Genomic DNA, 12,280 nt, shown 5'->3' on the forward strand with positions numbered 1-12,280 from the left:
AATAAAACTTTTTTGGCTATAGCTTCTCGTAAATTATGCTACATTTCCAAACTCAGTGATTACAGATGCAAATTACTCGAGACCTGTTGAGTGTATCCTGATTAATTTATTTTTAATCAGCTTGCTCTAGATGTTTTCCCCTAATACTTGAGTGTCAAGCAGACCACCTGTAACATCTTAAGTAGGCACTAGTGCAAAATGCTTCATATGCCCTGTATAATTAACATGAATGCAAAAAGTGTCTTTGTGAGATTTGGCGCTAAACACTTCTCTTCTGCTAGTGTCATCATGATCTGCTAGTGTACTCCCAAAGTCTTGATCCTTTCTGGGCCTGGAGACTCTAAGGTTTCTTGCTTCTGATGTGTCTAAAAAATTTATCAAAGCTCTTTCTGCGCCTCTCTTCTGGCTTTCACACGTAACTTACCAGTTTTGTGTCCAAGTGTTTCCCACACTGGCTTACAATTCCTACTTTATGAAGTCTTTCTTTACCTGTTACAGATTTCCCTCCTGTGCAGTTTAATGATACTGAGTCTGGGGCATTTTTTCTTCCAGTATGACAGATGGCAGTGTTTACTCTAACATTTAATTTAATATGGTAACTCTTGATACCACTAAAAGCCTTATCCTTTAAGCTGTTTCTTTTAACAATTTCCTAACATGCATGCTCCCTTAGGCATAGTTTTCTCTTTAAAATGTTATGGCAACATATTTTATACTTGCTCTTAAAACAATATGGCAACCATATTCATTATGATTAGTCATGTAGGGCAGCCCAACAATAATTTCATCTTAAACAAGGTCTTGCCCATTGCACATTTGTCAAGAGCTACTCCTGTGATGAGCTGACAGCTTGTCAGAAAACCCAATACATTATTCTTCACTTCCACATTTACTGAGTCTTCATACACATAACAAAACCATATAAAAGCAGGAAATGTTTCTTTCCTCAGCATCCTTTAGCACTTCACAGTAATGGTCCACCTCATTAACGCAGTTAATCTAACCCTCACCTTGCTGTGATCTATTTGCACAAACATTCAAACCATAAATGTGCTTTCTTATCCAGAAATACATAGCCTTGACCATAAACCCTAACACAATAATGCATCTGTCAGAACACAGTTTGTATTCTCATGTCTAGAAAAATGGCAAGTTTACCCCTATATCAACATTCTCTTGTACCAATTTACTGTGTTACCAAGTATCCCAACATCTGGATTTCAAACCAGCATTCCAGCTCACATCAATTTTTCACTTTTCAGACTTTGTCCAGAAGACCATCTGTTGTTATAACTGCTAATGGTCTGATTGATTTTTTTTCTAATTCTTTATAAAAAGAAGCAATTGGGAAATACATACATGACGGTGTTAATCCCTGACAGTTGTTGAAACATCTGCAGACCACAACCCACAATTAAGGCTCTTCGAGTTGGAGGGTATGTTAGCATTCTGCAGATCACAGGTCCAGCTTAAAAAAAAAAAAACAAGACAACAACAAAAGAATACATAATAGTTCTTAAGTGATTGCTATCAAGACAATGTTGCCAGGCATAGCAGATTTGCACCTTAGTTTCAAGCAAACTTGTATTATTTCAATTATTTTTGAACAATATGATCATTTCAGTTCTGTCTTTCTCCACTGTACTACAAAGAGGATTATCAGGAAGCCCAAGCAAAAAATGAAACCACATTTGTACAGTGTCTACTATTGGTGTGAAATGTACTGACAGATTGGCTGCACCTGAATGTACTCAAAAGTTACCACAAAATATCACTCTTGTTTCCTTTCTAAAAGCTTCCATTTTTATTGAGAAGTTATTTCAGAAATGCCATTAGTCAGGTCTGGATATTGGAGATAAAGTGTTCTCCTTAGTCCCCAAAAGACCCAATTTCCACAGAGCAGTTGCAGGTGTGGGTACTTGGAAGGTACTGGACAGATTTATTCTGCACAGCTTCAAGGCCAGCAGAGGGGGAGAGAAATTAATTACATTTATTCTATACCTATAGCAATGGCATGAGGCTGAATATAAGATTCAATGAAGCAAAAAATCACAAAAATTTCTGGCTATCAGAAAGAGCTCTAAGACTTTAGAAGTATTCTATTAACAAAAAATACAGAAAGCTATGGGATAATAGGCAAACATTTAAAATTCCTGACCACAGTATTTACTTGAACTCCTCTCTGCCCAGAGTACTGCTTTCAGTGCTTTTTCACAAGAAAAGTCTGGTGAAAAATTCTGTGTTTTATACATCTTGTCACAACTAGTATACTTAGAATATCTAATCACAATATTAATAAGTCAAAATAGTTACCATCAAAGAAAAAAAATAAAAAAGAGAGAGGGGAAGGGGATCTACATATTTATATTTTCACTGTTTTCTGAGCATACAGAAAATATCAGAAGTATTGATTTAGTAAAAAACTCTATATGAGTCTGTTAGTGAAGAACAATTTACATGCAGAATTTCAGCTTCAGAAAGCTGGCAAGCTACAAAGAGCTTCAAGAGTTTGACTCAAGAAGAGGGTTTAGATAACATTTTCTTCATTGAAAGATAATCAGACCTGCCTAAGAAAAACTTATTTTCATTTAAAATTATGGTATTTCTAATTCATATCTCAATTGTATCATAATTTAACTTTGGTCCTTTAATAGCAGAATACAGCCTGACAAATTTTCTAGCTGGTTTCCAAGTAACACTAACATTCAGTCAGCACACAGTCCCACATGTCCTGCCATTTAGCCACATCATCACCTCAAAAATTCTCCAAGTAAAACCAAGTGACAGATACAGTCAATCCACTGATCTCATAAGGTATTCCCAAGCTAGACACATGACATCACTGGGCTGACAAGGATTCCATACTCAAAGTGGCATTTCCTCAGTGGAAAAGCACCAAAGCCAGCTGCTAGCAAGGAGTAGTCCACAGCTCAAATTTCAGAAAGAAAAAAGATTTAGTAAAACATGTACCCATGAAGTTGAACTCACAAACAACAGCCCTAGGGCTCTCAGATCCTGTGCCACATGTGAGCATAGAGTCTTGGAAGTTAAAAATCTTATCTGGCAACTGATTCTGCAGCATCTCTTGGAAACGGAGGCTGCTGAATGCCTAGGAGAGATCTTTCATTCTTTATAAACTCTGTATAAGATCCCAGAGTTCAAAATCTATCTTTTTTTTGAAGGGACATTTTGGACAACGTACATCTTCAAGGCACCATCATGATCCTGCTCATTGAATAAGCTGGAACTCTGCAGCAGGGACTGTTAGGAAAGGAGGCAGAAATGTCCTAAGGAACTGATGCAAGGTTTTTAATAATTCCTGAATCACTCAGCTATTTGATAGATGTTTATAAAACTTTATTCACAATACAGCATTGTCCAAAACAATTGGGAAGAAGGCACTAAAATGAATAGTGAGAAATTAAAGCAGCTGCTCTCAGACAATGGTTTGCAACTCAGAGGGAGTCTTGAACTCTCAACAAAGCTCCATCACACAAATCAGTTTGTGCATCTGAAGGGCAGCCCTGCAGAAATGCTGAGACCATATTGTGAAATTCAGATCTTTATATCAGAACTTTACATTTAAGACCTTTAGAACATCCAGCCAAGCTAAATTCAGTAAGTACTTTAAATTTTTCAGACTTCTGAATAATTTTATCAGAAAAATGATGCTAAAAATTATCATACTCCACTCACTGTTTAAAAAGTTTTGCTCCAAACATGTACCATGGCAACCACCACATACCAACAGGCATACACAAAATTAAAGGATTTTCTTTCATAAAATTCACAGCCTTCAGGTTTACAAACCAATAAATGGAATGAAAGAAATAAAAAACTGCTAATCTCTGTATTAAAGGAGCTTTACAAACTCAACTAAAAAGCCCAAAGGACTTTGACTGTGAGGTAACTGATCTCATAACAGCAAATGAGTGGGAACTTTTTATTAAAATCATCTAGCTCTGAAACTAGCTATACTATATTTGCATTTTCTTATCAGCACTCCTTCCATCCATATTGTTGAGTTTGTATGCCACCATGTTCTTAAAAATAAAGAACTCCAGGCATAATATAGATTTTAAGAACAGAAAATGTGTTTAAAAAAATGAAAACAGAAAAAAAGTTCAGAATTAAATACATTTTCTTCTCAAAATAAGTCTTCTGAAAACTTAAATGGCACTTCAGTAGTTTCTGATAACCCTTAAATATGCTGTCAGTTATGACAACAGAGTAAAATAGCACTAAACAATAAAACCATTACACCTTTAAAAAATGGAACAACTTAACTGCCCATAGAACTAGAAGGAAACAGATGATTTAAACATACAATACAGAAAAAAAATATTTGGCAATTTTTAGAAAGGACAAAATAGGTATTTGTCCCCAAAAAGTCAGTATTTTTGTTAGTGATATTTCTGCCTTAATTGTGGTTGTTTTCATCTAAGATATTTAGACATATTCCTGATCAGAATCACTTCATTTGAACTTGAGAAAACACCAAAATGCTTGTTTTCCTCCTTCTAATCTGTGAATAAAAATGAAGTCAGAATGATGAGACCTCCTAATGCCTTGATGAATTTAATGAGAATAGATTTGGCTGGACTTTTTGTGCTGTTGTTTCTGATAATTACTTTAACTGCAGTAAAATTCTTTCACACATAATATTTACAAGGTTCAAAACATGCTACAGTAAAGGGCAGCTAGAGCTTCCTCTGTGAAAAACAACAACATGAGAGAAAGAGCAATGGAAAAACAAGGATACTGCTGAAGGTGACATTACTTCAAGTGGCGATACACAAAGTGGATTGCTGGGATCCAAGTAGATATTTCATAGCATTATCTGTCTACCAAAATAGAATTCATCCTTATAAGCAAAAAGCAAAAATAGAATTGGGAACTTTAGCTTCACATCCAAAAAAAACCCCTTATTAGCTTACACAGAGCCAAACAGGGAAGGAGAAGCTGTTCTTGTCAAAACATTACTTCTGAAAGTGAGTGATACTCCAAACATTATATTTTATGACTGGTTATCTGAAACTTTTAATGGCAGCTTCCTATATTTTAGCAGTTATCTTTGTTACTAGGCATAACCCACAAGTTAGGTTATGGAAATTATGAATCACCTAGTAAGGCATTTTGATTTTCATCAAAAATGAGCAAAATGGATTGTATGGCAATCATAGGAGCTTGGGTATGATCCACAGCCAACTAAAAGATGAGATGATTTTCAAAGGCAACACAACAAAAACCCTAGTTCTAAAATGAGCTTATGTAATGAAAGCTAAAAAGTAGAAAAATTAGTATTAATGAAGTCTTAATATCTGCTTCTGAAAAAGAACTGCATTCACTTCCAGGAAAAAAGAAATGATAGTATAGACATAAAGCCTAAAAATCCCACAGCAAAGGCAGGCAGACATCTGGTGCCAGAAAACCCTGTGATTCCCCATCCCTCATATTATTAGTAGAATAACTGGACAGATTTCACAGCCAGGAATCTATGGTTAGAGGGCCCTGCCAAAGTCATTTGCAGGTTCAAACATTCTTCTGCCAGCTCATCTAGGTAACAGCTTGTAGCAACAGCTTAAAACCTTATAGGGCTCCTGCCAGCATTTTGTACTCTTTGCATTTCCAAAAAAGGCAGGTTTAGCCAGGCAACAACACAGCCACTCATCAGTTTAGCATCAATTAAGCTAAAGATTCAGCTTAGTTTTCTGGATCTTTCTTGTTCAAATGCCCTCTCTTCCACTCAGATAAACCTTCAAGGAACTGGTCTACAGCAGGGACCAAAAAAAGAAAGTTTGGGCCTGTGATCTCAATAACAGAGGACAATATTGGAATTATTTATGGATTTCTCTTTCTTATAAAATAACAGCTTCCAGTCCAGCCTTCTCTGCATCATCTGCAGAATCTCCCTTCACCTATGACTCCTACTCTAAAGCACTTACAGCTAGGTATTATCTCCTGTGTATGAATAACACAGTAAAACAAGCACCCTTCTCCTCTCCTTGCCTATTACATGATTATTTGCTAGAAGTATCAACTTCATTAATTTTTCCTTTCTGTAAAATGTAACAAATCAAAAGAAAACAGAATTAGCTCTAACATCAAAACTGCACTAATTATCCTGTGAAGATACAAACCAATTTTACTTAAGTACCATGCTCTTCCTCACTCTCTTATAATGTTTCCATTGACATTGGAAGAACTACTCCCAGCCCTACAAGAAAATCCCTGCCTCATATAGCTTGTTAACCCTCTGAGAAAGCCTGAGACTTTTTTTAACAGCACAGATCCCCATCAGCCAAGAAGGATAAAGACTGTCAGCTTGCCCAACAGCTGAGTCTCAGCATTTTCCAGCTTTCCACAACTAAACCATCCAATGGTGTGCATACAGACTGGAAGAAGCACTCACTGGGAACAGCCCTGCCAAGAAGGACTCGGGGATTCTCCTGGATGAAAAGCTGAGAAGTGACCTGGCAATATGTGCACACAGACCAGAGAGCCAGAGGTGGCAAGGGCTGCATCCAGAGCAGCAAGGGCAGCAGGGTGAGGGAGGGGATTCTGCCCTTCTACTCCACCCTCATGACATCCCACCTGCAGTGCTGTGTCCACAAGAAAAACACTGAAGCACAGCCGGTCTAAAGCAGGAGGAGGAGGGCACAAAGATGATCAGAGAGCTGGAGCATCTCTCCTACAAAGACATGCTAGGAGAGATGGGATTGTTGAGCCTCAAGAACAGCTCTGGGGAGATGTTGTTGCAACCTTTTAGTACCTAAAAGCTTATAAAAAAGAAGAAGAGAGATTCTTTGCATGAGCAGATAGTGATAGGACTAAGAGGAAAGGTTTTAAACTAAAAGAGGAGAGATTTAGATGAGATATTAAGAAGAAACATTTTACTTTGAGGGTGGTGAGACACTGGAATGGGGTTGCCCAGAGAAGCTATAGATGCCCATTCCTGGAAATGGGCAAGGCCAGGTTGGATGGGGCTTTGAGCAAACTGGCCTTATGGAAGATTCCCTGCTCATGCCAGAGGGGTTAGGACTAAATGATATTTAAAGTCCTTTCCAATTCAAATCATTCTGTAATTCTATTCTAAACAGCCTAGTCAAAAAACAAACAAAAGCTAATGAGACATAACCACCTAGATTCTAGAGATATAGGCTGTGCAAGGAGGTTTTCTGTTGTCATCTTATTGCAAAGCTCCCATACCTTCTCACATAGGCACCTTCTCACAGCACTGACTCCTTCTTCACAGCACAGCCAACAAACTCCAGCTCTCCCCTCACCCAGCTAACCCACTCTTTTGTAGCACTCTTCTTCTTATTGGGCACAGCTGTGGCCTATTAAGGGCAGGGCTGTTCCTAATCTTTGGTGATTGGTACAGCTGCAACTCCTCAGGTGGGAGACTGCCTTCTGCACTATTCTCTTACATTCTATCCCTCCACAATTTTCCATGCCTAGACAAACTGGAAGGGCTTTTTTTGTTTGCTCAGGAAACCTGTATTTCAAATAAATGGTCTCTCCAAATGATCTTTTTAATCCACACATTGTGAAAAGAAACCCTAATATAGATTTTTTTTTTTTTGTTTTGACAGCAAGTTGAGTTGGTCTTTGGGAGTTCTGAAAATAAAGACATTTTCTTTTATCTCTAAAAGGAAAAATCTTTTCTTTGATACCACATTCTTTGATATAAAGCTTTGGTGATGGAAAATCTATATGACTGAGTACTTGCACAAAGGCAGCAGCAATTAATAACACCTCTGAATAGAACAAGAAGCAGTGGAAAGCAGGGAAGCAAAAAAAAGGATTGCATTTTGGCTCTGTATGACTTGTTCTCTATAGAAAACAGAATCTGCTGTAATGAAGTCCTTTAAAAGTAGAGAAACCACAACAAAACAGACAACAAAGAGTGGTCATTTACGTGATGCCAGAGAGCTGAGAGAAGTGGGCACAATGACCAACAAGAAAAGGGGACCCCCCTGTGATACTGTCAGACCTGTGGAGTGGGAGAATGAGCAAGGGGGAGGTTTTCCTGGTTCATTGACATGAAAACTGGGCTGGGAGCAGAGAAAAGCAAGGATCACATTGTGATTTATTTCTGGCTGTGGAAAATACCTTAGAAATAAGGCAACAGATTCTAAGGCAGACTTGTGCATACCTACAGCCTGCAAATCAGCATTTCTTTTTTAGGGTCTGCTCCACAACTCCTGCCTTACGTAGGGAACAGTTTTGTGACCCTCACTTAGAGCTGCAGAAAGCAGAGGAGGAAAGACAAGCTGATGTAGGAGCATTACGCAGGCAGCAACCAAAATAAGCCAAGTGTTGTAACAGCCTGCAGAGCTTCCCACCCCTCTCCCATCAAGCAGCGAAGTGCAGGGCAGAGCATTTAGCAATCTGGAATTAGAAGGCTTTTTTACTTTCATTTTAGTTGAGGAAAGAGATTTAACAAAGAACTGCAGTCAGGGGTGTGTGTTGCTGTTCGTTTTCAATTAAAAGAGCACTAAAAAAGCTGATGACTCAAGAGATCCCTCCTAGCCAGCAGTCTATTCTCAAGCTGATCTTCCCAGCTGTTACTGTATTAACACCTATATAGATATTGTATTTTATTTTCTGGACAACACACTTCAAACCTTACATTTTTTGCAATTTGTTTCTGCCAAAAATCCTGGCTTAGTGATATTATTTTGCCCCCTCTATCCCTTGTTTCTAAATGAAATATCTTTATTTCTGCCTGAAGCCAGTGGTTTAACAGTGAAAGCATATTTATACTTCTTGCCCTTCAAAAGAATGAGACTCAGGAATCCATTCTCAGGAGGGAATGGGGAAAAAGCAAAGTTTAATAGAACTGAAAAAGAAGCCTGGAGGTCAATGAAAGTATCCATAGGAATTTATGAATATAAGCAGTTATCCACTCCAGTATTTTGCTTTACTAATAGCACATTTAGTATAGACCATCTCCTTAAAAACGTTTAAAAACCCGATTTATCTAGGGGCCTAAAAAATTCCTCTCACTTTTTAATAATCAGATGCTGTTAGCATAAAAGCTTCATTAAAAATAAAAGGAAAAAAGTTAAAATAGTGATGAGATCCACATTTAAACAGATTTATAAAAACCTGCTTTGAAATCAATATAATTTTAGCACAGCTCAGCTAAATTCCAAAACCTAGTGAGAAGAAAAATCAAAAGATCACTGTAGGTTAAAGCTAAAGTGCTATAACTATAACTTTGGCTTCCTAAGAACAGGACACCCCCATCAGTGAATATCTAGTTGACAGAAAGCACAGCAAAACAGCGTGTAGCTGAAAACAGTATGTCTTACAAAGCTGCTTCAAGTTATTTATTTTAAGGAAAGCATTTGAACTTGAGCACAAAGCTGAGTTTCACTGAAGACAGAATGACAGATACACACCTAAATATTTCACCAAACTGCAGCCTAAGATCACACCTTACCTCAAGGTACTAGTTAATTTATTACACTTCAGTATTAACCACCTCCCATCAGAAACACCAAGGGCTCTAAGGCAACCATTACCACTCAAGAACACCATGTTTTTCATCACAGAAGGCCAATCACATCCTGGCAGGAGGAGCAGGAGCACTGTCAGCATGTCAAGGAAATTTTTTTTTTCTCTCTGCCCTGCAGATGCAAGCCCTGCAGCAGGAGCAGCACATCTGTCCTAGGTTACATTATAAAGATGTATTCTATGCCCATCCTCAAGAGCTGCTGAAACCAGGAGGGGCATTGTTTTTTTCCTTATCTCCTGTTAATGGGCCCATCAATGCCTTTTCCCCATGAGTCAGAGATAACCCCCTCTGGGAGCCATTTCTGTTTAATGGACCCACTGCATGACTCAGAATGGTAACAGCCCACTGTGAGATGCTCCGCCTAGGGGGGAGGAGCTAAGCATCCCCACCTGGATATGATCTGGGATTTGGGACACAAGAAGCAGCCTTTCCATTGGATTCCCAGAGGAATGGCTGCCCTTACCCATTGGTTTCCAGACAACAAGTGCTACCAGATGGTTTCTACAGGAGCACCAATTCAACAAGACCATTTCATCTGGACTGCTACCACCACCCTAACTAGCAGAGTATCAGGCTGTATTCTGACTCTGTCAGTGGTTTTTCTTTTGTATTATTCCATGTGTTTGGTTTTTTCCCTTTTCCTAATAAATGTATTTCTGACTTGGAGTCTCTCACTGGTTTTGCTTTCAAACCAGAACAACATCCCAGTGCAGCCTGAGCCTGGAGCAGAACCACCAAGGTGGGTGGGCTGGAGCACAGGACATACAAGCAGATGCTGAATAAGTTGGGATTGTTCCACTTTTAAGAGAAGGTGAAGGGAAAAGGTTTTGCTGTCTACAGATACCTAGCAGAGGGGAAAGGAGAAAACAGACCCAGGCTCCTCAGAGGAGTGCAAAGGTAAAACAAAAGGCAACAGGTAAGTTAGGTTGCAAAAAATTTGGACCAGATGTGAAGTCTGTTTATTTTATAACATGGAAATGAAAAAACAGAGGAAGCGAGATGCAAACAGGTCATGGTCAAAAACTTCACTGATAAGGTTCCTGCACAACCTGCTCTAATTTATTCTGATTTGATTAGGGATTGGATTAGAAAACCTTCAGAGGTCATCCACAAGATTTTTACATGAAACATACAGCATTTCTAAGATCTAGTACTAGTTATTACAACCAGTACTAATGAAAAAGTACATTTGGCACTTTTCATGGTTATCTTAAACAACAGTGATTGAAAAGCATCATTACATACAAATCCTGTAAAACTCAATCATCTATATACTGCCAACAGCAGATGTTTTGCAATTTCAGTACTAGGCTTCATTAATCAAGAGCCTGTCAGTCACACTTGACTGACAGCTTTTTTCCTGAATTTATAACCTCTGCAGAAGATACAGATCAATATTGAAAACAGCAGGTATAGAATACTAAACCAATAGCTTCCATAACTGGTATGAAATACAACAAAGAAATAAAGGAGAGCTTATTTCATCTTTTCAATATATAAAAGGGCTTATGAGATAGATGGGGAGAGACACTGTATCAGGATCTGCCATGAAAGGACAAGAGGTGATGGTTTTAAACTACAACAGGGTAAATTCTATTGGATATAAGAAATAAATTGTTTACTCTTAGGGTGGAGGCAGTGGAACAGGTTGCCCAGAAAAGCTGTGGGTAACCCATCCCTGGAAGTGTTCAAGGACAGGTTGGATGTGGGTTTGAACAACCTGGTCTATAGTGGAAGGTGTCCTTGCCTATAGCAGGGGTTTGGAACTCAACCATCTCTAAAGGCCCCGTCTAACCCAAACCATTCTGTGATTGTTAAGTGCTGCACTGAGGGAGTTCTGGTCCCCTTTGCTTTCTCACCCTCATCTCAAAATGAGGAACATGGTAGAAATAGAGAAAGATCATTAATAAATAGTCATAATGGACAGTTCAAGGTCTCTCACATACAATGGAATAAATCTGCGAGCAATCTTCATGTGAGGCAAATAGTCTTACATGAAGCAGAAAGCTTTCTTATCATTTTCAGCATGATGAAGACAGAATGGCATTGTGTAAATGCCATCTTTATTAGCAGTTTCCTTACAAGTTCAAAATATTTTAAAAGGCAATTCTTGAGAAAGCTGCTGGAAGTCCAGCAGAGTGTAAGATAACCCTCAATCTATTTCCCCAGCCGAGTATGCACTACAAGGTAGACACATGCAGGGCAAAGGCCTTTTCCAGGCTTCTCTGCAGCCTCACAAATCTAGCAGATAGAAAGTAGGATCAGAAAGGTTGTATTAAATTATTTAGAGACCTGAAACCTATTTTTCAAGAAGATACAGGAATTCTGAGATATTTCCTTGTCATTTCAGTGAAGTAAATTTTTATGCTGCATTTCAACCCTTTCCAAGTTAACCATTCTCTTAAAGAAATGACACTACCTGAAGCCAAACATGGTGCAGACAAACTCCAAGTGGAAGTATGTGGTCAGCAACTAGTGGTTACCAAATAGCATTTCAGTGTCCCAAGAAGCACATGGTTTGTCTAAATTTGAAGGAAAAAATAACTCTAGTATAGCTGAAATTCTAGATAACCTCTTTGGTTTCAGGGCAAATTGTAGATTTCCCACCCATGATTAGCCATAAAGATTACCTGTGGCACAGATAAGGAACAGAATTTTACCCAGATATGCATATCCTCTACAATGCATAGAAAATACTTTTCCAGGATGTTGAACTACTTTCCAGAGGCAAAACAACTTGTTATGAAAAATAGG

The 12,280-nt window shown here is 38.4% G+C and overlaps 1 protein-coding gene across 1 annotated transcript in view; it reads right to left on the reverse strand.

Moving 5' to 3' along the window:
* The window catches only part of SLC2A13 (solute carrier family 2 member 13), a 144,820-nt gene that overhangs the window by 76,979 nt on the left and 55,561 nt on the right, over positions 1-12,280 (reverse strand). The window contains exon 4 of the mRNA XM_058022407.1: positions 1,360-1,468. Coding sequence (XP_057878390.1) covers positions 1,360-1,468 — 109 coding nt within the window. The remainder of the gene's footprint in view (positions 1-1,359; positions 1,469-12,280) is intronic.

Source organism: Melospiza georgiana, chromosome 4, assembly GCF_028018845.1.
Source record: "Melospiza georgiana isolate bMelGeo1 chromosome 4, bMelGeo1.pri, whole genome shotgun sequence".
Taxonomy (NCBI): Eukaryota; Metazoa; Chordata; class Aves; order Passeriformes; family Passerellidae; genus Melospiza; species Melospiza georgiana.